The 25,919-nt window shown below is 41.8% G+C and overlaps 2 protein-coding genes across 2 annotated transcripts in view; one reads left to right on the forward strand and one right to left on the reverse strand.

Annotated features, from left to right (window-relative positions):
• Positions 1 to 277: 277 nt before the first annotated feature.
• Positions 278 to 4,497, reverse strand: nipa1 (NIPA magnesium transporter 1). Its single transcript, XM_085348536.1, has 5 exons — positions 4,308 to 4,497; positions 4,183 to 4,230; positions 4,016 to 4,106; positions 1,052 to 1,209; positions 278 to 780 (listed from the first exon to the last, which is right to left on the reverse strand). The coding sequence occupies exons 1-5, from the start codon at positions 4,495 to 4,497 to the stop codon at positions 278 to 280; spliced, it is 990 nt and encodes a 329-aa protein (XP_085204662.1).
• A 246-nt stretch (positions 4,498 to 4,743) lies between these two features.
• herc2 (HECT and RLD domain containing E3 ubiquitin protein ligase 2) overlaps positions 4,744 to 25,919 on the forward strand; it is a 57,654-nt gene continuing 36,478 nt past the window's right edge. The window contains exons 1-16 of the mRNA XM_085348594.1: positions 4,744 to 4,825; positions 9,470 to 9,578; positions 11,528 to 11,621; positions 11,758 to 11,889; positions 14,146 to 14,368; positions 16,383 to 16,483; positions 21,842 to 21,983; positions 22,106 to 22,210; positions 22,292 to 22,463; positions 23,329 to 23,502; positions 23,703 to 23,891; positions 23,975 to 24,126; positions 24,663 to 24,820; positions 24,920 to 25,033; positions 25,332 to 25,583; positions 25,679 to 25,872. Coding sequence (XP_085204720.1) covers positions 9,507 to 9,578; positions 11,528 to 11,621; positions 11,758 to 11,889; positions 14,146 to 14,368; positions 16,383 to 16,483; positions 21,842 to 21,983; positions 22,106 to 22,210; positions 22,292 to 22,463; positions 23,329 to 23,502; positions 23,703 to 23,891; positions 23,975 to 24,126; positions 24,663 to 24,820; positions 24,920 to 25,033; positions 25,332 to 25,583; positions 25,679 to 25,872 — 2,274 coding nt within the window. The 5' untranslated portion in view covers positions 4,744 to 4,825; positions 9,470 to 9,506. The remainder of the gene's footprint in view (positions 4,826 to 9,469; positions 9,579 to 11,527; positions 11,622 to 11,757; positions 11,890 to 14,145; positions 14,369 to 16,382; positions 16,484 to 21,841; positions 21,984 to 22,105; positions 22,211 to 22,291; positions 22,464 to 23,328; positions 23,503 to 23,702; positions 23,892 to 23,974; positions 24,127 to 24,662; positions 24,821 to 24,919; positions 25,034 to 25,331; positions 25,584 to 25,678; positions 25,873 to 25,919) is intronic.

Raw genomic sequence — 25,919 nt, forward strand, 5'->3', positions numbered from 1 at the left:
CACTCAGTCGTAGATAAAGGCATTAGAAACACAGAGAGAAACATTAAAAATATAATCTTCTTTAAAATAAAAGGTGTCATAAGATAATTCAGCTGATTGAGGGTTAACTAGATGAAAGCGTTAACATCATATCTAGTGTTACTTCAAACATATTTAAGATAAAATAAACTAATTATATATCTTATGTTGTTTTGGTCATTCAAACTGGAGGTAGGAAAAAGTCTCAGGAACTCAACTTTGGCGCAGATGCGATGTAAAGGATTAAAAGGCATCTGAATCAGTCTGACTTTTCCTCTTTTTTCTTCCACGTAATCAGCGCCTCCTGGGAAATGTGCAGTAAAACAACACCGACGCACACCGTGGTTAAAGCACACAGTATGGCGAGGCTGTCTGTTATAGTCAGCGCGGTCCACTCCTTAAAGAGAAGACCGGAAGCTAAAATCACGGTGGACGTGAACGTCACATAGTAAATCGCTTCAAATATGTTGGAGCTGAAACACTCCAGCGCCTTGTTGATGAAGAAGAACTGTGTGAGGATACTGACAGCCAGCGTGCCCAGCAAGCCCAGGAAGAGCGCCCGAGCCCTGCTGCTTGACGGGCCCTCGCTGAATGCGTCCGGAACCGCCAAGCCGAGGCCTTTGCTGCTCGGCACTGTGAAGCTTCCCAGCAAGGAACATATGGCAACGTACACCATGATGTTAGATGTGCCATGAGCCGGAGCGACCCACACGATGAGAATGATCAGCAGCAGGACCACCACAAGGGCGTACGTGACAAACACTGCAGGACAACAAGAGAAACCAAGAGTTATTTTAGGAGCAGGTGTAGAGAAGTTGTATTACACACTAACTATAGTCCTTTTTACTGTCTCCAAAGTAAAGGAGTGTATATTGGTATTTAATGGCCTACTGAAAAGCTTCTGGACACAACAGATCAGTCAGATGAGGAAGTGTATATACACATATACATAATGTTGGTGTAAAACAGAATGACTGATTAAGTGCATAATCAGTGTGAAGGAAACAGCAAATAAAGAGCCCCTCTGCGTTACCTGGGTCGAGGAGCCTCTCCTCCAACTCGAGCCTTGAAGTTGCCTCTGCTGTCGGGGCGTGAATGATGAGCACCACAGAGCCGCAGCAGCATAAAACACAGCCGAGCTTCCCCAGGATGCTTAAATGCTCTTTCAAGATCCAGGAGGCCAACACAGCCCTGCAGCACCCAAACACACACCGTCAAAAGTTCAAGAAATTAAAGTGTTTAAACAGTTTCTTCTCTTGTAGAGCTTAAATCAGGGGTGGGGAACTCCAGGCCTCAAGGGCTGGTGTCCTGCAGGTTTTAGATCTCACCCTGGGTCAGTACAACTGAATCAAATGATTAGTTCATTACCAGGCCTCTGGAGAACTTCAAGACATGTTGAGGAGGTAATTAAGCCATTTAGATCAACTGTGTTGGATGAAGGACACATCTAAAACCTGCAGGACACTGGCCCTTGAGGCCTGGAGTTCACCCACCCCTGGTTTAAATGATGCAGCAGTATCATTTAAACCATTCACTAATACTACCAACAGTTTAAAGGCTGTAAATATTAATCATACTGTTGACTCCCATCAGCAAATAAAGAGGACCTTTACTGAAAGGAGTGGCTGAGATTTATTGGCTGTGTCCCGACAGTTTTACACACCTACAACCGGTGATCCAGTTTCATTAAGTTATATGATTTACAGATGCTGGCGTTGACTGACAGACATGATTTTATTTTTAAAATAACAAAAAAATTATCAGCTTTTTACAGTTGATCTTCAACTTCAGGCATGTTACCTAAAGTAGAAGATTTACAACTTCAGGTAACATACCTGTCAGATGAGAGGTGTGGCAGTGATAAGGATATAAGGATTTATGTCTTCAAGTGCAACAGAAACAACTGATTCAACAGGGCGAGAAGTTTAATCCTCTCAGGTTAAAGTAACACAAACATTCTGCTGTCAGAAATTGTGATTTCTGTCTTTTAATAACCGTTTTCCCAAGTCTCAAATAAATAATCAATCAGTGGACAAAAAGAAATAAGGATGATCACTGTTATACCTTAAAAACCATTTCAGAATCAGAAAACTTTGTTGTCCATTGGAAAGCAGGGGATTTAAACGTGTTACTCAGTGTATACAAACAAAACAGCAAAAGAAAAGGAACATAAGACACGATATAAACGCCACACAGCAAGATCATGTGATGCTCAAAAAACAAACAAACATTATTTGGCTGCAGGGAACTGATAGTGCTGTCTTTATGTCCCACTGCCTGGGTGGAGATCTGACACTGTGTGGTGTCAGTTTTTTTGTTTATCTGCTCAGTGACCCGTGACAGTTTTTGATTTGTTTTTACTGAAATAAATGTGTGCCAATATACGATGCTGTAAGTGTGAACATCTGGTCTGGTTTTGTGGTGAGTCACAGGAAGTGTTCCGCATAGCTCACTACTAGGCCCCATCCTCTTCACTTTTTCAATTCTAAAAGCCAAATCTAACTTAAATTTAAGCGTTAATGGGTAAATGAAATGGTGTATCTAGCTTCTCATCAGCAGGGGCAGATTCAGCTCCGATCGTTGACTTTTAATTATTTCTTTGAACATAAATCTGTAACGACTTCAAAAAAAGAAGAGTTGGGTGCACAAGTTTGAATTTATTTTGGATTTTCTGTAATCCAGACAGAGTCAAAAATATAGATACAAACACAAATAAACATACACACTCACTTTAATTTTTTAATAAGTGATGCTGCAGGTTTTACGAAGTTGACAAGGCCAAGGACTGTTAACTTCTTGTTAGTGGTCATGATTGACTTTGGTTGTTGCTGTTTGCCAGCATTAAAAAGGATTTGTTTGACAACACTCAATAGACTGACCAATACTCAGAACAAATCCAAGGAACTCAGTGAAGATCTAAGAATAAAAATTGTAGTTTTACGCAAGTTGAAAAGGTCTCTTGAATCCATTTCTAAGCAACTGCAGAATTATCAATTCAAACAACCGTAGATAAGTACAAGTTACTCAGATATATCACCACTTTGCTAAAGTCTGAACGAAGACCAAAACTGTCTCCCTTGGATGAGAGGAAATTGGTAAGTATTTTTGAGGAACAACCAAGGAACCATCAAGGCTCAAGCATGCCATAAGCTGGAACCTGTTGTAACACCAGCATCACTGTACACAGTGAAGCAAATTTTACATCGCCATGAACTGAGAGGGAACCACCAAGAAAGAAACCCCTGCTCCAAAATCAAAACCTCCAACAGCTTGATTTAAAATTGCAAATGCCCAGGTGGACAAGTCAAATGTTTCCTGGAGAAAAGGTCAGACAAGAACATTTTTATCTATTTTAACAAATGACAAAAGGTATGTTTGGAGTAAAGGTGAGTCCTTCAAACCTAAAAACACTACACGATCTGTTAAGCATGGTGGTGGTAGTATCATGCTCTCAGGCTGCTTTGCTTCGACGGTACTGGTAGGTTGCAAAAAGTGGATTGACTAATGATGAAGACCGACTACCTCCAAATTCTTCATCTTAACCCCAATTCGATTGTTAAAAGTTAATGCTCCAAACACACATTAATACTTAAAACTGCTCTTGGAATTACTAAAGAAGGATAACATAATGCTTAGGAAATGCTTTTGGAACCACAATCCTAAATGAAAATTAGTGGATAACACTTAAAAGCGGGGTCAGTGCCAGGAAATAAAGCAGCTTAAATTAATTCTACCAAATATAGCAAGAAGAGTGGTTGATTTGGTACTATATAGAATTAAACAAAATATTAGTGGGGTTATATAGATTTATGGTTGGACCTATAAAGACATTAAAGACGTATGTTGTACATATATAGCTCAAAATGACCATGATATTCATGCCCATGAGGAGTTGATTAAAACTTCTGTATGATGTTTGTAGTTTAGCCCAAAAAGATTCCACGTGGAGCTGAATACTTAAGAAACAAACAACCAAATGACGAGCAACTGAACTCACCCAAACAGCACTCCTAGGGCTCCCAGAGGAGTAACTACCACCGCAGGGGCCACATTGTATGCCAGGAAATTACCAACCTGACCCGTAATCACTGCAGAGATTCACAGACAGGTGTGTGAGACATATAATTTTCTAAATAACACACCAAGTCTGTAAATGATACTCACTACACAGTGTCCCACTCCACCACACCACATCTGTGAGGTACGACCTTCCTGTTGGAGAACATTCAAAAGTTCAGTCAGTCTCTATTATTCCACAAACAGCCACGTTTACTGTTTCTGTGCTTTACCTCTGTGGCGGGAACGTAGTATCCCTTTTTTCTGCAGCACAAATGTCGACCCATTAATGAAACTTGATATTATAGCTATTGTTATTCCCAGATTTTGAGAAGAAACTGCCGGTAGTCCTGAGTCAGAGGCCATTACTGCTGCTCTGTTTACTTCCCGTTTCTTTGAGCCACAGCGACACCCAGCGGACATCTCAGCTTCACCCCAGGTCAGCGCAGCCTCTCCTATGTCCCGCCTCAAGTCTGAAAGTAGCGTTAATTTTATAACACCGCTCTGCGCGCAGGGCGGCCGCACTGGAATCAGTGGAATCAACATTGCTGCCTCTTGCGCAATAAACCCCGCCCGTGGGTACGCTGTGGTGATACACATGCATCGCACTGAAGCAGGCAGTTAAAACTACGTAATTTGTTTCCATGTCTCGTGCACTAGTTCGCGATCCGTCAATCAAGCCCATAATGAAGGTCTCGTTAATGCAGCAGAGCAGCTGAGGGGACGAGAGCAGATTGAGAAGAAACCGCAGGTAATTCACAGCGTTGTTGCTGAAAACTGACATGTTCCTGTCTGTGTTACTGAGCTCCGTGACCCGCTGCGTGTCGCTCGGTTCGGTGTCAGCTCACAGCAGCTCGTTTATCAGCGCCTGCATGAGAGCTGCTTTAGCACGGGCTAGTGCTAGCTGGCTAGCAGGCTAAGTGATTAGCTTTAGCGCCAAGCTAACGCTGCCCAGCGTTAGGTACAGCTTTATGAGCTCAGTGATGCTGTGTCAGTGTGCGGTGTTCTCTGACTGCTGTTTGTTATCATGTGTGGGGAAATAGCGTCAAAACATCAAGGTTATCACTGCTTTTGCTAGCATGCAATGCTGCGATCTGCTGTTTTCCTCCCAGCGATTTATGTAGCTGAAACATTTCTGGCCCCAAATCATAATCGCCTTCATGTTATTTAACGTCGTTCAACGCCTTATTTAGGCTCTGATTAGGTTATAATTATTACTACCCCTGTTATGGATGAGAGTCTTTCTTGTCTTATGTAAAGTTGTTTTTCAAACCCAGCTGCTAAAGCTCAACCCACTTACTGCTTAATCACATTTTTATGCATCATCTGTCAGTGAATATTCGAGTCCAAGTTTCCCATTTGTTTACACGCCTTTTCATATTACCTGACTATGGAGAGCTTTCCTTACTGTCACTCTACACACACAGACGAATATTTATATAAAACGAAGTAACATTAACATGATATTAACACGCTAAACTAGTATAGTCGTTGCTGTATACTACTTTCTGTGTCAAACAGCCAACAAAACTGAATTACAGTCGTAAAAACAGGGCTTACATAAAGTAGAATAAATGCAGCATGACAAACATGGCCAGTAGGGTAAAATAACAAAAAATTAATATAATTAAGCATGTTAAGCACGTTTGATTTTGCAGATTTCTATGATAGATGCACTTCCTGATGCAGCCCAAATTTTCCTCCTGGGACCATCCAATGATCTTGTCAGACAAATATGTAAACCACTGCTGTAGTGGTTAGTGGACATATTGAACAAAGGATATTGAAGATGAAATTGTCTGGCATAAGGACCCCAAGTGACGTCATCATGAATGTAGTGAAGGAGGACATGCAGAGGGTTGGTGTGACAGAGGATACTAGGGATAGAGCGAGGTTGATGCAGGTGATATGATGTGGTAACTGCTAAAAGAAGAAGAAAAATAGTCTTCTTCTAAATATCCACTGTGTGATGGCAGTAATCTATAGTAGATCCCAAGTTTGTCTCAGTTCCTTTTCTAACAGCAAACGGTGATACCATTTCTAATGAGACAAGCTTTAGAAGCAGTTAGGAGGGTGTGAGGTTCATAAGGTTTGACTAAATCCATAAGCAGGCTTTAAAAGTAATTTAAGTTAAAATCTATCTGATACCTAAGAGTTGGCCAGTGTGGGCATCGAGGATGGTGATGTGGTTTCATCTCTGGCAGTTTAGGTGGATGTGGGACCTTTGGCACAGATTCGAGTAGAGGAAATTGTAGAAGTCTAAACCTGATGCTAGGAAGGAGTTGATGACTTTATCAAGATGCGTTAGAGATGTAAAAAAAAATTTATTAAATGTATTTCTTCGCTGGGGAAGGCTAGCCAGTACGGCCTTATTAATTTGTGTGTGAAAGCACAGCTCAAAGTCAAAGATCACATTCAGATTGATGCTGAGGGCAGATTTTCAAGGTTTTTATTCAGGTTCCAGGTCAGATATGGAAGGAATAATAAGAGCTTCAGATCTTGACTCTTTGATCTAAAGAAAGAAATGCATTTTGTTACTAAATAGGCTAAATGGAGCATATACCTGTGTATCAGCCATATGAGCAACAGTGTAAATCACCATTATATTGATGGATTATCTAACGGATAAGTGTAGGTATTAGGGCTGAACGATATATCGCATTTGCGATAATATCGCGACATGATCAAGTGCAATTTTCTAACCGCAAAGGCTGCGATTATACTCTGGACATGTCCAAATTCATGGGCTGCATCCTCCTGAGGCCGCATTTGTAGACCGATTACGTCACAGCGACGCGCCGAAGGCTGTCCAAATTACTACCATATCCCAGAATTCATAGCGCGGCCCAGCCAAACTCCAGTTTCCAGCAATGGCGGCCGCTACTAAGTTTTAAAATTACTCATACTAATCTTTCTGGGTCACAAAATAAACTTTTAACATATTTTCAGGCGAGAAAGTAGTTGTGTAAACATCAAATATCTGCTCGGTTTATCAAGATATCCCATATTTGCAAAAGTGCTTCGACGTTTTCAGAGGCGTCTGCTACCCACCAGCTCGACAGCTAGCCGGGAGCTCGAGGGTTACTGATGCGGCCGAGAACGGCACAACTCCCGGCACATCATTTTCAGATCACCGCGGAGTTTCGCTGCTCGGGTTAAACGTAATATATAAGTCACTTAGACAACCTAAAAATGTTATTGTTGGGCTTTTTTCAGTGTTTTGTTTGTTCGTGAGTAAATCGGTTTGGCTGAGATTAAAGTTATTAGATTAGATAAAATAAAACTATTAATCCCCCGGGTGGGTTCCTCCTTGGTTTTCACACAGCTGACTAAACGTCAAACAGAAAACTTATTAAACAGAAGTATGAGACAGTCGAGAATTTACACCAGTGTCTGGTTATATTTTAGATAGCAAGAAGCAGACGGCCGAGTTTATTAAACTCCACCGAGACAGCGGTGACGCTAATCAGAACTAGACCGTCCAATTTCACGCCTTTAAACTTTAAAGGCGTGTTTGTGTGTGTGTTTATACAATTGCTATTATGTTTGAACTTTATGTGTAATGTTACTGACTGCAGAGATCAGTAAGATGTGTGTATTTTTTATTTATTAGTTTTATTTATTTAATATTATTTTTTAATTGAATGACTGTCTAGTAGTTCACAGATGTCGAAAAACTGAGTGTGGTAAAGCCACTGATTTTGTTTATGTATATTTCTGCAATCTGCACATTGTACTGACTTTCATTTTAATGTTTACACCAGGGTTCCTTGTCAGCACTTTATGCTCAGATGTTTGTAAGCTAAAAATAAACTATTGTGTATGTTCAAATATACTGTTGTGATTGAAGAAGTTAAATAAAAATGTCAGTCATCAATTCATGCATCACCTCATGTCATCATAACAGAGGTCTGTCTTCCAGGAAAGAACAGTTTAAAATTAATGTAATATAGTATTGGCCATACTATATGATGTATTGCTTGTCTTTGTTTAATAATACAGAAGACAAAGACCTTAAAAAATAATCGCATATCGCATCGCAATCGCAATATTGGGGCAAAAAATCGCAATTAGATTATTTTCCATAATCGTTCAGCCCTAGTAGGTATTACAGGATCAGGCAGCACAAGAGGAACAGATGTTTTGCAGAGAGTGGTCAATGTATTATCCACAGCCACAGTTATTTGGATGACTTCTGCATCAAACAGTGAAGGAATCAAAATAGTGTGAGGATTCCAACTGAATTTGAATAGCCATGATGGAGGAGAAGAAACACAGACACATTCAAACAGCTAACAGAGACACTGCGTTGCATGAAAATGTCTGAGATTATACCACATCGCAAGCAGCACAATTCCACTCAGATTCACATTCCTTTCCACCTGGAAACTAGAATAGAAGTAATTACTGTGGCCTAGGAAGTAGGGCTGGGCAATATGAGAAAAATCTAATATCACAAAATTTTTTGGCTTTGTTGCGATACACTATATATATCACGATATGTCTTGAGCCCCAGCACCTGTGGTAACGTGGGCTAAGGGGGTGAGCTGCAGTTTTAAGCCTTCATGAAATCAAGTTTTTCATGTAAAGATCGGCATGTGTGGTATCCACAGAAACTTCAGAATCTCGGTTAAAAGCTCATGAGAACCATTTCTACAACCACTAAACACTGTGAAAACTACAAACAATTAAAAGAGCAGTTACGCAATTTTGCAAAATGTCCCTAAACACAGAAAACAAAGCCACAAACTCACTTGACTTTTTGTAACGAAGCAAATTGTGCATTGTCTAAAAGCAGAGATCTTGCAGATTTCGAAACTGCAAGTTTTGTCACGCTCCGACCAAAATCTTCCACTTGGGAATGGGAATCAATGCATTCGTGGCATGTGGAAGGGAAAAAAACATATTAAATTTCATGCAGACAGCTTAATATTTCCATGGCAACCTATACTCGATGGTTACGATAAAACCATTGAGTATAGCCATCATACGCAGAAAAACTTGCGATACATCCATTATATTCAATATATCGCCCACCCCTACTAGAAAGGTCTTCTTGAAGCACATCAAACTGCTTTCACTGTGTTCCCTCTGGTTCTTCGTTACCTCGCTGAGCTCATCCATCTAATTGTCTTCACTTGAGCGATAATCGTCAGGATAAAAACAGACATGCTTTTAATGATTTTACTGACTTTACCTAGGATGAAGTCACTAAAAAGTAGCATATTAAGGGAAAACTTGAAACAAACCTGGAAAGTAAAGTTTGTAATTGATGGTCATAAAGCTCAGTCCATTTTCATGTACTTACATTGTCATTATTTGTGGATTCCCACCTTGCAGTGACTTTATTAAATTGTCTTTTTATAGCACTCCTTGTTGCATGGTTTTCTTGCAGGTTGGCTGCGTTTGCAGCCCAGAGAGGAGAGGGAAAGATGCCTTCTCCATCATTTACCCTTGATGCTCAGCTGAGATTTCATGACAAATGGCTGAAGATAGACCTGCAGGTATGTACACGAGAAGGAGGCAGTGGCACAAAATAATATTTATCGTGGTGGGTTTTGTTTTTTGGTTGTTTTTTTTTTCCCCCCCCAGTCACTTGATCTGTCAAGTGACTGAGGAGAAGAGATGATCTGTAATGTTTCTTATCTTTACCTCAGCTGTGAGATCAATTTTCCAGATTAACTGGGAAAACGTTACCCCATGTCAGTGTGTCATACTCACTGTTGTCCCCTAGCTGTTTCTTTGTTTTCTAAATATTTCAGAATCGTGGTGCCTTATTGATTGTATTTTACATGACTGACTGCTGTCATGTCAGAACCAGAATTAGTAGAGTTTTATATTTTGAAACCTTTAGTTTTCAGTTAAGTTTAATTTCACTTACTTTGCAGAGAGGGTTTTGTCATTTCACTTTAGTTTTTTATTCTTAAGAAATGTTCAGACTTAGTTGAGTTTTTAACTGGTTTCGGTGTTTGTGTCACTTTTTTCTTTTATATGTAATAGTTGGTGTTTTTCTGGAGCCCAATTTTGAGAGGTTCAAAACAGGAAAAACGGTGCATTACAATAATACAGACAGTTGGCTCACAGGGCAGTAAACATCTGCAGCAGAGCCTCTCGAGATTAGTTCTGACTAAAACCAGAGACATTTCCTCTGTATTTGTATTTTCAGGGCTTGAGTGGAATTGCTCTGTATATTAATTTGTGCCTCACACATGCATAAGAATGGATGAAAATTACATTTTTGATTTTAGGTCAGAGGCATGTAGGATACAAAATGGCTCTATAGAGGCCACTATGAAAATTTCTATGAAGGTCGAAGTCTACAAGAAGCCTTGATTACATATCTGCGTCAGACCTCATGCAGATGATTATTGTTTTTCTGGTTCAGCCTGTAATAAAGTACATCACCAGAAAATCTTTCTTTTTTCTTTTTTTGAATGTCTGTGTTGTGCAAACAAACCCTTGTTGTTAGTAATTATGAACTCTTTCAGTGAATACACCACAGACTTAACAGGCTGCAGTCTCTCTACCCGGAACTTGAAAATTAATTTGGATCATCCTATCAGGACTTGATTTTAGGACCCACCATTTTCCCACCATAAAAGCTTCTTTCAGCACTGAAGGAAGTGCAGCTTTAGTGTTATCTGTCTGCTCAGTCTCTGAGCTAACATGGGTTCAAATCTGTCTAAGAATGAGGAAACATTTGGCTTTCAGCTTGTGAATATTTCAGAGCAAACCAATGTCATGCATATGTGTTGTAGCACTAAGGGGATGACACACAAATGGTTTTTTTCTTCAGTCGGTTGATACTCTGAGATAAAACAGCTATTCTGGTACTCTTGAGTTGTGAAGGCTGCACAGATAGATGAAAGGACCTCTGTGTACACTCTTTAGCGAGGAATAAAATTCAGGGAAATGATGTGGAATGACCTGATTATGGAGAAAATAATGCTCTTGGCCATCTTGAGCTGACCTTGAGCACCCTTAAAGAAAATGGTTAGCAGCAATTGAATTTTCAAAATAAGAGGATTATCCAGTAGGATATTATTTCTGTTGTTATCACAGTTCGTTCAGCATGTAACTCAGCCTGTATCCAAGTCAGTGTCTGACCCTCTGAGGAAAAACTTTGGATCAATGAATGATCAGAGTGGATCCATATTAGCTGTTGTGTTCTGATAACGTGATGGAAATGTGTCTGCAGAAGTGACTAGAGAACAAATCGAACGCTATTAATACGCACCACTGTGTGGCTCAGGTCAGGACTTTTTTGTGGGGGGGTTCACAGTATGTAAGTAGAAATTGTTGTTTTCGAATAAATTACTTCACTGCTGGAAATTTTCCTTTAGCTGTGGATAAAACCTTTGAGGTGGTGTCAAATATGTCTCCATGCAGCATTAATAAAAGCAGAGGTTTCTGTTCTGCACTGCACTGATTGTGTTTCTCTTCCTTCTGGCAGCGGGCTTTTTCTCCAGAGGGTCTGAGTGAGATGTGGAATGAGATGGTAAAAGATGAGGAGATAACATTCAACGGAGAAGAATCAGCTCACCCAGGTATTTATGTGTGACATGTGACACCTATTTCCACGCCGTCTGAGGATTGATACCTGAGATTGGGACAGACAGCAGTGCTTTAACCTTGCTGCTGAGGATGAAGGTTAACGTCCTAATCTCTTCTGACTCTTTATAGAAGACTGCACTGACTGTTTTGGAGCTCAGAAGAAGGATGAGCCCAATGATAAAGAGAAGAAGGAAGAGGAGGAGACGTCGACGTCGGTGCATCACTCCATCATTGAGACATGGGACTGGGGACGGCAGCCAGGTGAGAAAACTACCTGAGTGAGTTTAAAAGTCGGGTTAGCTGCAGTAATTCCTGCTGCAGTCTCGTGCTCCCCCTGTGACTCCTGTCATTTTATGCCTTTCCGTTTCCAAGTAGGGTAATTAATACTACGCTGAGAGCAGAGGGTTTCGTAACACCTACATGTGAACTACATAAATCTCGTTTTAGCTAACGGCTCATCTCTCACTGTTTGGCGGTGTGTCTGGCCATGTTGATGTGTGTGTGTTTTGCTGGCACGTGAGGTGTGGAAACTGAAATGACAACCTAAAGTCTGCTGGTCTGAGTGGTTATTTTTACCCTGCAGAGTTTAATCTTAGTTGGCATTACGTTGGTTCACAGCGGGATACAGACTCTCACCCAGTTTGTTTGCTGGTGGGGCTGGGTGGGACGGTTCATGGTGGCAGGAGATAAGCACCGAGCAGGCGGGCCAGTTAATACAGATTTTGATACTGTCTGCCTGGTTGCTTCCTCCTTTTTTTTATTATTGACTGAGACAGGAAGTTGGGCTGGTGTGTACAGTGAGTGTAACTGGATCGCCGCATGGACAAGTGCTCTGTCATTGATGCTTAAAGTTCAAACGGCACACTTCCTGCTTTCCCATTGGATGTTTGTAATTTCCCGAGCTGCTGCGTTGAAGCCAGGATGTTGACATGTGAGATCTTTGCAGGTTTCCTCTCTGTCCCTTGTTAGATTTTTATTAAAGATGTGATAATTTCCTGTGAGTCTAATATTTCTTCAGCTGTGAGGAATGCAGACTGAGCAGAGAGTCTGACTAGGATCCATATCTGTTCTGACAGCTGAGCACAGCTGACTGCTGTGTGGCTCATACAACCTCAGGACAGTCTGGCTTACATAAAGCTTAAGTGGATTTCAGAACTGCTATTTTGGCCCACTTCGCCTTCCCTGCAGCGCTGTGGTTTAGACACAAAAAGGGTTTCTTTTGAGTCAGATCAGAACTCAGGACTTGTTGTGATGAAACTCAGTGGGACAAAATTTATTTTATTTTTTAGTTGAGCAACCCTGAAGCATCTAACCAAAAAGCTTAGGTTGCTATACCCGGGGTTGGAAGTGGGGTCTTAAATCTGCATTCATTTAAATGTCCAGCAGGGTGGGACTTCCTGATGAGTTTAGTTTTTTGCTCATTTCAGGTAATTGATGAGTACGACATGTTTGTTTTTTGTAAATTATGGTCATTCGATGGGCCTAAAAGGATGATTATCCAGGATGTTTATTGCCTGATGATTTGTCAACTAACTTATTAGACAATGAGTCCATTTGCTCGTTTCACTTAAGTTTTTTATTAGTTTCAGTGTTATTTGTTTTTTAGTCCATTCATTGAGCCAGCCATCCATTTTCTAGCAATTATCTGGGCCTGTGTTTTGGCGTCAGCAGCCTAGACGGAGACCTCTCTCCCTGGCCGTCTTCTCCAGCTCTTGCAAAGGGTTGCCTAAGCATTCCCAAGCCTCCTCACCTAGGCTCTTCAACTCCTCTCTAAGGCTGAGCCCAGACACTAAGCTGATATTCGCCACTTGTATCAGCTTGTCACCATAGGTATGAGTAGGAACATAGATCGATGAATAAATTGACAGCTTTACTTCCACACTGAGCCTCATAACAGATCAGTACAGTGTCAACATCACTGCAGATGTCACACCAATCCACCAGTCTCCTACTCCATCTTCCCCTACTGTGAACGAGAGCCTACTTAAACTCCTTCACACTTGAGATGGCAACTAATTTCCCAAAAAATGAAAAAAAAAACAAAAAAAACAACAACCCAAAACAACAAAAAAGCTGAATCTCATACAGTAAAGCAGATCTTTTTAGGGTAAAGTAACTAAATAAATGAATCAAGCAAAAACATAATAAAATGGCATACTAAATGTATGTAGTAGATATGACTTTAGCTACAAGACAGCAACTCATTCAATCGTTCAGGTAAGCTGCTGAGCAGGTACTTTGTAGAGAGATTACATGGTGTGTAGCTCTGCAGCTCTTACAAAAACAAAAAGACCCATTAAAATGGACCAAAGATGGGGAAATCCCAGGAAGTATGTTATGACCTCTTTTTAGCTGATATGCAGATTTATCACTCAAAACTAGTGACTTCACTCCTGTAGCTTATTTGCAAATTGAGTGTTTCTGGTCATAAACAAATGACATGCCAGTGCACTCACTTATTTTTACTATGTTATTCTTTTCTTTGAACTGTGTGTGTGTGTGTGTGTGTGTGTGTAGATGACAAGGAACTGAAGGACTGCCTGATGGTTCTGGTTGAGGACCAGCAGAAGCTCTCTGCTCAGATGGCCAAAAGCACCCTGTCTGCCCAGCGTCTGCGCCAGCGTCTCGTCATCCTGGAGCGCTATCTCATCTCTCTCAGCCACAGCATGATGGAGGAGAAGTACAAGGTCCGCTGGAAGACTCCGCCCAGCCCACCACTGCCAGCTGCTGACAACAAGAGGTAAATAAAAATGTTTCCTTTCTCAGGAATTGTGCACAAAACATTGGTCTTATGAGAGAACAGAGGCAGATTTAGAAACTGGGTAATTCCATGGAGAGTCAATGAGCTCCTCTCTGACCTCTTCAGAATCAGCTGATCTTTTTTGTACAATGACGCCTTGCAAAACTTGACCTTCATACTATGAATATTTTTAGAGTTAGAGAGTTGGAGTGAGGTGGGGGTGGTGGTTATTTAAGATTTGTCTTGTTTTTTGTTTATTTTTATTTTTTATCCTTAGCTGTAAAGCCACATTGGACTAGTGAACTGGTCTGTCGGGTTTGTGCAATTAGTCAAGTGTAGTAATCTGGAAGGTTATACACTCATGTCTTCTACAGCACATGCTGCAGGTTAAAGCAACGATTGAAGTCGATGAATGAGGCATTCTGAGTCTGTGCCAACATTTATACATGACTGATGGACTAAAAATGGAATAAAAATAATAATCCTCAACTTTCAGCAACCATTTTTAATGTTCTCTCTAGCCCACAGTGGTTGAGGAGTATGGCAACGTTTAGCGCAGGGGTGTCCAACTCCAGGCCTCAAGGGCTGGCGTCCTGCAGGTGTTAGGTCTCACTCTGGGTCAACACACCCGAATCAAATGATTAGTTCATTATCAGGCCTCTGAAGAACTTCAAGACATGTTGAGGAGGTCATTTAGCCATTTAAATCAGCTGTGTTTGATCAGGGATACATCTAAAACTTGCAGAACACTGGGCCTTGAGGCCTGGAGTTCCCCCACTCATGATCTAGATGGAGCTTAATTTTTTCTTTGTGTGTGTGTGTCCATGTTCAGAGAGCAGTGTACCATGAATACCTTATCCTATCATGATTATCCCCATAATGTCCTCCTTCTCTTCTTACCATAACTGAATTTATCTTAGCTTCCTTACCAGAGGGAGGGAGTTGTGGTCATTTAAAGCTTTAAAGTGCTTGTAAAATGGGCCATAAAGGGATAAAGTAGATTATTGTAGGGCCAATAGAAACTGTGTCAAACTTACTGTTTCATTCTTCCTGACTGCCAGAGGAGGTGTGAAATAGCTGGATATCCATCGTATGATTAGAGATTGAGACAGAGTACCAAGAAAGTAACACATGTGACCTGGGTGACGTAAGGAACCCGGCACTCAGTAGTAGTCACTAAGCGAGCATAAGTGCTCACCGCCTGTGCCAGTAGCTTTGTAACCTTCAGCTGGAGCAGTTTCATCCTCCTGAGACTGCATAGCCAGTACCCATCTCTGAAGTCTCGCTTCTGTTTTGATGGGGAAGTGGAGTAAGAGTAAACAGTATTGTATACTCTTAACTATTATGGTGTGTCTATCCAGTCACTGAAAGTTAAACCCTGCAGCTCAGTGTAAGTGCACACTGTGTTTTCTGTAAGCCTCTTAGGCATGCTCCAATAGGTCTCTCATATGCATAGTAAATGTAGGCCGTACTCTAAATGTGCTCCATATTTACTGTGCAGGGCTTTTAGTTCCAGGCATTTATTTGGAGCAGACTTGATTTTTTTTTATTTCTAATTGAAAACCTCATTTTAGGATCTGCTGTTGCTGCCCTGTGATTGCATCACAGCGATGATACTAGGGGTGAACCGTTCATCAAATTTTAAATAGATTTTTGGCTTTCAGCATTTATGAAAGGAACACAATTGTAATTTAAAATGATCTCTCTTAGGCATTCCTTTTTGTGACAATCTTAATTTTCCTTGTGTTATAAATCAAATGGACTTAAACCTGTACAGTAGTGGATTTTTCATCCTTTCCGAAGCCTCCCTAGCTCTTCAGTTGAGCTTGAGCTAAGATGGTGAAACTTTTTGTCACAAGGCTCTAAAGGAAGTAAAAGTCACACACAGACAGAAGAAATCCAATGCATCTTCTGTATGTGGGCTTCAGTTGGCTGTTTGATAGTATGGTTTTTACAATGATGATAATAATATGATGATATTTAATTGATCCGTATGTGCTCGTATTCTTTTCAGCCCTCGTCCAGCCAGTAAAGGGGTGGAAGGTTTGGCCAGAGTCGGCTCCAGGGCAGCTCTTTCTTTTGCCTTTGCTTTCCTTCGCCGGGCATGGAGATCAGGTAAGAAGTGCTGATAGTGAAGACATTTTGTCCTTCGGCGCCGGTGATGATAGGTGTTGTCATGGTGGTGCAAGTTTGCTTAACAGCTGCTGAAGAATGCGTTGCGCCACATTAGAAGCTGCTCGTCGTAAACAACCAAACATCTTTCGCAAGGCTGTGTTTTTAGTCGTGCTGCTAGACGACAGACTGACAGAAGAGGGCCAAGGAGGCAATCCTGCTGCTTTGGCACAAGAATGAATCCAAAATAGCTGTTTTGGATGTCGTTAAATGTAACTCTGTCATCATGCGTGGTCTCCATTACAGGCAGATAAATCAGGATCGAGTGTCTTGCTTTAGTCTCATGTATTATAATAATGATAATTATAATCATCATCCTCAGGCTATAAATTCAAAATGACTAATAATATTCAGTTATTAACTTTTATTTTGATGTAAATTAGTCACAGATTCTGATTACGTTTATTCAAGCGTAAATCTTTGACCCTGTTATTCATTCACTCCCTTCATTTTCAGCTTTGCTAGTGGAGGTGTTGTTTTTGTTAACATTGTGAGGGCTTTGTGTCCACGGGGACTGGGTGGGAACAAAGTGCCTCCCTGTCCTCCATAGCCCTCCTGTAACATGAGCAACACGCACACACGGACACCTCCTATCCCCATTTTAGCCGTGTTCCTGGAAATACTCTTTAGGAACAATGAAGTGTAACACACTTTTTAAAAAAATAAAAAAATTTGTTTGGGCTTTTTTTTGATTGTTTGGATATTTCTTTTTTTTTTTGTTTGTTTGTTTTTTTTGGGGGGGGGGGGGGGGGGGGGTGAATTTTAATCTCTGTTATGATTCTTCTTCCTTCCTCCTCCTCCTTCCTCCTCCTCCACTGCGAATCAAGCACACCCTTTTTACTTTGCAGCAGTGAGTTGATCACCTCCCTAGCCCAGTGCTCAAACTCGTTTTGGTATGACATTACAGAATAGCTGCACTAGAGGAAGTAAATCTTACAAGGATTTCACAGGTGAACCTGTGGAATGATCAATAATGGTCTCCTTATACTCTCAGATCCCTCAGCGTCTCTGACCAGGTCTTTCTTGGGGGATAACAATTAGTCTTTCAAAGAGCACATTGAAAGACTAATTGCATCACAGTTATCCTGTGGTGAAGGCAAGATGGCAGAAACTGGTGGTTGGTCTTCAAACACAGGTTTTATGTTCAAAATTAGCCACTATTCTGGGCCCAAAACTGCTCTTTTTCAATTAAATTGAGCAGTAACATTTTGAGTGGAAGGAGGTGATATGTAACTACTTTAAGCTTCAAACTGGGGCTCATGTTGGTCAAGGGTTACAGAAACAGGACTTTGGTAGGTGACATCACAGCTTTCTCTCTGAGTGGTCATTAAACACGTGAAATAAGCCAAATTAAGATATGGATAAACTCTATTTAATGTCGGTAGCTGCGTATTTAAAATCAGATTTTAGCAGCGAGGGGAAGGAGAAAGGAAATAGTTTTAAAGGAATGTCTGAGTTACATTCTTAATCAGAGGTTTTTGTTTCACCGTTTCTTGCCCATAACAAAGAAAACTGGAAATGTCTACCGTATTTTCACGACCATAAGACGCACTGTACTAAAAGGCGCAGTCTCAGTTATGTGTGCCATTACTGTATTTAACACACACATAAGGCGCACTGGATCATAGGGCGCATACAAGTACCGTATGCGTATTTAAAAATAAAGCGGGAGCAAACCTGAGTTCGGTACCTTACTCACATTTCTATTACCGGTAATCGTCATCATCAACAACACACAAGCATACAAGTGTGCATATAGTGGGGCAAAAAAGTATTTAGTCAGCCACCGATTGTGCAATTTCCCCCACTTAAAATGATGACAGAGGTCAGTAATTTGCACCAGAGGTACACTTCAACTGTGAGAGACAGAATGTGAAAAAAAAATCCATGAATTCACATGGTAGGATTTGTAAAGAATTTATTCGTAAATTAGGGTGGAAAATAAGTATTTGGTCACCTGAAACAAGGAAAATCTCTGGCTCTCACAGACCTGTAACGTCTTCTGTAAGAAGCTTTTCTGTCCCCCACTCGTTACCTGTATGAATGGCACCTGTTTGAACTCATCATCTGTATAAAAGACACCTGTCCACAGCCTCAAACAGTCAGACTCCAAACTCCGCCATGGCCAAGACCAAAGAGCTTTCGAAGGACACCAGGAAAAGTATTGTAGACCTGCACCAGACTGGGAAGAGTGAATCTACAATAGGCAAGCAGCTTGGTGTGAAAAAATCAACTGTGGGAGCAATCATCAGAAAATGGAAGACATACAAGACCACTGATAATCTCCCTCGATCTGGGGCTCCACGCAAGATCTCATCCCGTGGGGTCAAAATGATCATGAGAACGGTGAGCAAAGATCCCAGAACCACACGGGGGGACCTGGTGAATGACCTGCAGAGAGCTGGGACCAAAGTAACAAAGGTCACCATCAGTAACACACTACAACGGCAGGGAATCAAATCCCGCAGTGCCAGACGTGTTCCGCTGCTGAAGCCAGTGCATGTCCAGGCCCGTCTGAAGTTTGCCAGAGAGCACATGGATGATACAGCAGAGGATTGGGAGAATGTCATGTGGTCAGATGAAACCAAAGTAGAACTTTTTGGTATAAACTCAACTCGTCGTGTTTGGAGGAAGAAGAATACTGAGTTGAACCCAAGAACACCATACCTACTCTGAAGCATGGGGGTGGAAACATCATGCTATGGGGCTGTTTTTCTGCCAAGGGGACAGGACGACTGATCTGTGTTAAGGACAGAATGATTGGGGCCATGTATCGTGAGATTTTGAGCCAAAACCTCCTTCCATCAGTGAGAACTTTGAAGATGAAACGAGGCTGGATCTTCCAACATGACAATGATCCAAAACACACCGCCCGGGCAACAAAGGAGTGGCTCCGTAAGAAGCATTTGAAAGTCCTGGAGTGGCCTAGCCAGTCTCCAGACCTCAACCCCATAGAAAATCTGTGGCGGGAGTTGAAAGTCTGTATTGCTCAGCGACAGCCCCAAAACATCACTGCTCTCGAGAAGATCTGCATGGAGGAATGGGCCAAAATACCAGCTACTGTGTGTGCAAACCTGGTAAAGACCTATAGTAAACGTTTGACCTCTGTTATTGCCAACAAAGGTTATGTTACAAAGTATTGAGTTGCATTTTTGTTATTGATCAAATACTTATTTACGAATAAATTCTTTACAAATCCTACCATGTGGATTCATGGATTTTTTTTTTTTTTTTTTTCACATTCTGTCTCTCACAGTTGAAGTGTACCTCTGGTGCAAATTACTGACCTCTGTCATCATTTTAGGTGGGGGAACTTGCACAATCGGTGGCTGACTAAATACTTTTTTGCCCCACTGTATTTAAAAATAAAGCAGGAGCAAAACAAAGTTTGGTACTCACATTTTTATCATCAATCAAACCCATCGAAGTCCTCATCCTCTGTGTCTGAATTGAACAGCTGCGCTAAATCTCCATCAAACATGCCAAGTTCACTTTCTTCACTGTCAGAGTCACTTTCCGTGCCGTGCGGCTCCTCGGAAATGATGCCGGCTTTTGCGAAAGCTCGAACAACAGTGCCAGCAGACATGTTAGCCCAAGCATCTACAATCCATTGGCAAATTGTGGCGTAACTCGCCCGGCGCTGCCTTCCACTCTAGGTGAAACTGGTCTCCATCGGTCATCCATCGCTCCCAGGCCGCTCGCAGCCTTACTTTGAACGGGCGGTTCACACCGATGCCCAGCGGTTGGAGTTCCTTTGTCAGGCCTCCCGGAATGACAGCAAGCTCACGGTTCATTTGTTTCACTAGTTTTTTCACATTGGCTGTGAGATGGGCACGCATAGAGTCACAGATTAAGAGCGATGGTGATGCGTGGAAAAAACCACCTGGTCTCCTTACATACACCTCCCTCAGCCACTCTTTCATCATTTCCTCATCCATCCAGCCCTTTTCATTTGCTTTAATGATGATTCCTGCTGGAAACTTCTCTTTAGGCAAAGTCTTTCGCTTAAAAATCACCATAGGCGGCAGTTTCTGTCCATTAGCATGGCAGCCAAGCACAACAGTGAAAGAAGACTTTTCATACCCCGTTGTGCGTATCGCTACCATGCTGGTCCCCTTCTTCTCCACAGTGTGACTCACCGGGATGTCAAAAGTGAGCGGGACCTCGTCCATGTTTGTGATGTGGCTGGGCTGGATGTTTTTGTCGCCGATGTGTTTGCTGCAGTAAGAGCGGAAGATGGCCAGCTTTTCCTTATAATCCGCTGGAAGTTGCTGCGCTACCGTAGTCCCGGTCCTGATGGAAAAATGGCACCGTTTCATAAAACGAAAGCACCAAGACGGACCTCCTTGGAAATGTTCAATTTTCATCTCTTCAGCTAGTGAAACTGCTTTTAGCCGAATGGTGACCGTCGAAACGCTTCTCCCGCTCGTTCTTTGCTCGATGATCCACCGCTCGAGTCTCGGGCCACCTCGCCTTATGTCCGCGGAAACTCAGCTGCGTTTTCTTGACCTGCCGGAGCTTGTTTTCTAGCTTCCTCCGTTTGCGAACCATCGATTCGTTAATCTTAAATTCTCTCGCGGCTGCTCGATTTCCATGTTCCTCCGCATAGCTGATGGCCTTCAGTTTAAACTGTGCTTCATAAGCGTGTCTCTTTGCCATTTTCAGGGTTGTTAAAACAACGATGTTCCACATAATGCACATACCTGTCCTTTTAGACAGGTATGTGCGATTGTCCGGTATATACGATCAACGCCCACACTTCACCCTTTAGCGTTCTCATGGTGTTCTCTACTACGTCCTCCTTACAACACGCTATAGGGCGCGCCGTACTTTTTGAAGAAAATCTAAGACTTTTAAGTGCGCCTTATGGTTGTGAAAATACGGTACATAAGAACAGCTTTACTGTGAGTTCTGCTGTATCAGACTAGAGTCTGTAAACGCTGGGAAGTTAACGGATGTCAACGTTGGGCACATTAGCTGATTGCACATATACTGGTTTTCTTATAGTTCTGGTATGCTGCTGTCAGAAATGCCAGTAATCCAGTGAGCCTCAGTTCCTCTCGCACTGGGAGTGCACAGTTTGGGTCACCTCAGTGTTTAAACTGACATTTTAGACCCTGTTACAACTCTGGTGGCCTGGTTCCTCAATAGTTAAACATTTGAAAGCACTGGAAATTGCACGTCTCTGCAGCTTAAAAAAATGCTACAAATGCTCTGTCCTTCTTATTGCTTTATATTTAATCTGTACTGTATAATGTAGCTACTCTGCAGTGTTTTAAACATGAAAATGTTTCTTTGCAGGAGATGATGCAGATCTTTGCAGTGAGTTGCTTCAGGAGTCTCTGGATGCCCTGCGAGCGCTGCCCGAGGCGACACTGTTTGATGAGGGAACTGTGTCATCAGTGTGGCTGGAGGTTGTCGAGAGGGCCACAAAGTTCTTGAGGTCTGTTGTTTTATCAGTTGTACATAATGTTTAATCCCCAAATTTTGCAAGATAAATAACATCTCGTCTTATAAATTGCATAACTTTGTGTGATTCTCATCTCTTGTCTCCTTTGTGAACAGTGATGTACATGGAAGTGCCAGCATCAAATGTAACATTCCCCTTCAGGATCAACATCTAGCCTTGGCCATCCTGCTGGAGCTGGCTGTTCAGAGGGGAACACTCAGGTAACCAGATCTCCTTATTACCTGTTTATTTGTTAATGCCAAATCTAACTTTTCTGCTCATCTGTTGTTATGTCCTACCAGTCAGCTGCTGTCTGCTGTTCTGCTGCTTTTGCGTCTGTGGGAAAGTGGCACCAGAGAGATGGACAATGAGCGCTCCACGCAGGGAACCAGTGCTCCATTACTGCCGCTCCTGCAGCGCTTTCAGAACATACATAGCAGCAAGGAGGAGCCCGTTCCTGAAGAGGAAGCTGAGGTGGAAATTTTCTTTTCCCAGCTGGTTTCTAAAAGAAAATAAGACATGGGCTGACTGGAGATTGATTTCAATTTTTATTTTATTACCATATCATGCATAAAACATGACACCAGTAAAAGGAGAGATCAGAAACAAATAACCCAACTTGAAGTCTTTCCCTAGCACTGAAATGGAAACGGCCAACTTAAAAGCACCAATTTGTTTGTCAAACTGTCTCAGATATTTCATAAAATATGCCATAATCAGAAAATTACACAAAAAAAATGTAATCCATTCTCAACTGCTACTAATTCACATAGTTCACACGTCCTGCTGTCCTCTGGGATGCTTTTAAATCTCCTGCCTTCCTCTTCAAACTGTGCTTCTTGTCCAGTTTGCAGTATCATAGAGCTCAGAACTATATTTTGCTTAATTTGAATATATGTTCTCAAATTGGACTTTTAACAAAATATCTTGCACAACCTGTAGTTTTGCCTTTTCATTGGCTCTGAATGAATAATAATTCATGTTTTTACTTTGATTTAGTGCCAGCCTCCATCTCCAAACAGCAGCTATTTAATCTGCATTAAAAAGCAGTGTGAGGGCAGATGAAAAACTAAATGAAATTCATTGATTTAGAGAGGTAGATCTTTTATATTTATTTTAAACGGGGGGAGAAAAATTATAACCCTGTTATAATAAACAACATGCAGGAAAATCGAGACCATAAGAACTGATAAAGTGCTATCGATATAAATTGTGTTGATTCACGTCTCTCTTGGGAACACGTCTTAAAATGCCCTGTTTTTCTTTTTTTGTTTTTTTTCCATTCATGGTTGAGAATGAAGCTAATTAATATTTCATGGATCTTTGCTGTGGTTTCCAGATCCTCACAGCCCCTCTGAGTCCAAATGAGAGTTTCCTGCGATACTTGACGTTGCCTCAGGATAACGACCTGGCTATCGATCTTCGTCAGACTGCTGTAGTAATCATGGCTCACCTGGACCGCCTAGCTTCTCCTTGCAGCCCTCCACACTGCAACTCGCCTACGTCACACAAGGTGACCCCTCTTTTTATTAGCTGTCACTGCTGAAGTGTTTGGTTCAGTTGTTTTTTACATTTTTAAGTATTACTTAAATCTGTCTTTTTTACGAGCATTATTCAGACCCCCACCTTCAGATTTGAATATGTGACTTGAATATGTGTTGCCTAAGTAGTTAATGCTCAAGCATAAACCAATACTGTCTTGTTTTGTTCCAGGGAACCTTGCAGGAAGTGATTGCCTGGGGCCTCTTGGGTTGGAAACTTTATGCCAATGTTAATGCACCCATTCAGTGCAAAGCCCTGTCGAGCCTCGGGGTCACACAGATTGTCTGTTCAGAAAAGGGGTTTCTTATCCTTTCCAGCAGCGGTGCTGTTTACAGCCAGAACTACAAGAGCACAACCCTGGTCAGTTCTGTCAGTTTCTCTGAGGTCGATCGTTTCATCTCTGCATCTGCAGCAGGTTGAGACTCTGAATTGTTTTGTTGCAGGCTCCCATGCTAATCCACGTTCTAAGCTCCAGAAAGATTGTGAAACTTGCAGCTCATCCTGATGGGCAGCATTACTTGGCCCTATCGTCCAACGGGGAGGTGTTCTCCTGGGGGTGCGGTGATGGTGGCCGGCTTGGACATGGAGATACCACGTAAGCAACCAGAGAAAAAACATGTCCATCCTTTAAAAAGGCTTACACACATTTTGTGCTTCCACCTTTTTGGGGGGGTGTATTAGTGGAGAGTATGTAGGTACAGACATACAACAAAGGGCATCAGGTTGGACTTGAACTCAAGCTGCTGCATTTTCAGCCTCGTGACAGTCGCTGTTATATTACCACTTTATTACACTGAATGTGTTTGTCTATTACAGATATAACAGTGGAGTTGTAGGTTTTTGGAGCATTAAATTAGATTTTGAAGATCTGTTTAAGTTAAATTATTGATGAAACAGGTGGTGCATTATTTCCCAAAATCTGGGACATTTCTATTAATGTTTTGTGCTCGTAGGCCAGAGACAGAATCAAAGGCTTCTGATGATAGAGTGAAATCCCCCAACCCTGCCAGTTCATTTTAAAAGAATCTGTGTTATTAGTAAAATCATAATGAAAATAAAAATATAAATGATAATTATTAATGGTAATGAGCTTCCTGAAAAATTTAGCCTTCTATTTTTACTTTATTTCAGATACCTAGAAGAACCTAAAATGATTGGAACCTTCAATGGAAAACAGGCCGGAAAGCATGTGGTGCATATTGCTTGTGGGAGCACATACAGTGCTGCGATCACTGCTGATGGCGAGCTCTATACATGGGGAAGAGGGAACTATGGTCGGCTTGGCCACGGTGAGCTCCAAATCAACTGCCCCTGATAGATATTCTTGACTTTTTTTTTTGGTCTCTTTGTCTTTACTAAAATTAGTTGTAATCTGTTGGGGTTTCTAGGCTCCAGTGAGGACCAGACTACTCCCATGGTAGTGACGGCATTCAAAGGGCTGAAGGTGGTGGATGTGGCATGTGGGAGTGGTGATGCCCAAACTCTTGCTGTGACAGAGAATGGTAAGCATGCTTCCTGTGGGTGATTAAAAATGCTGGAATTAAAATCCAGGAATTAATGTTTTTAAAATGTCTGTTAGTTAAATAATTGAACCCCCTTTAAAGTTTCATGTGAATTGCTTAGTGTTGTTGTGTCCGACCTGTGTCACCTATTACAAAACCATTAGCAACAGTAGCAGCTGGTGTGTTTCTTGCTTCTTGGTAGCCAGCATATCGGCCATTTTTAGCTTGATTTTTAATAATAGAAGCCACTAGAAATCACCCAGGCTACAGCGTTTAGCTCCTCAATCTGTTACCACAGGTCAGGTGTGGTCCTGGGGTGATGGAGATTATGGTAAACTGGGCCGAGGAGGCAGTGACGGCTGTAAGACACCCAAGCTGGTGGAGAAGCTGCAGGATCTGGACATAGTAAAGGTGTGCTGCGGAAGCCAGTTTTCAGTAGCCCTCACCAAAGATGGCCAGGTGTACACCTGGGGGAAGGGAGACAACCAGCGCCTTGGTCACGGCACCGATGAGCATGTCCGATACCCAAAGCTGCTTGATAGTTTACAGGGTGAGTGAGCTTGACCTTAACATTGATTTTCAGAAGCTTATTTAAAAAAACAAAAAAAACAAAAAAACAACAACAAACGTGTTGTTTGCAATCAGGAAAGAAAGTTGTGGACGTAGCTGTGGGGTCGACACACTGCTTGGCCCTCACTGATGATGGAGAGGTGCTCAGCTGGGGCAGCAATGACAAGCTACAGCACTTTGATACGCTCTTTTCCAATAAGAAGCAGCCTAAAGCTCTCCCGGGGCTCAACTCCAAACACATAGTTGGAATCTCCTGTGGACCCGGACAGGTAAGATACCATCACTGTTGGTCTCATAATGTTAGTAAAGAACGAGA

This window comes from Diplotaxodon limnothrissa, linkage group LG23 (genome assembly GCF_057381915.1).
Source record: "Diplotaxodon limnothrissa isolate DT_005_m linkage group LG23, D_limnothrissa_male_GT1.1, whole genome shotgun sequence".
NCBI classification, from domain to species: Eukaryota; Metazoa; Chordata; class Actinopteri; order Cichliformes; family Cichlidae; genus Diplotaxodon; species Diplotaxodon limnothrissa.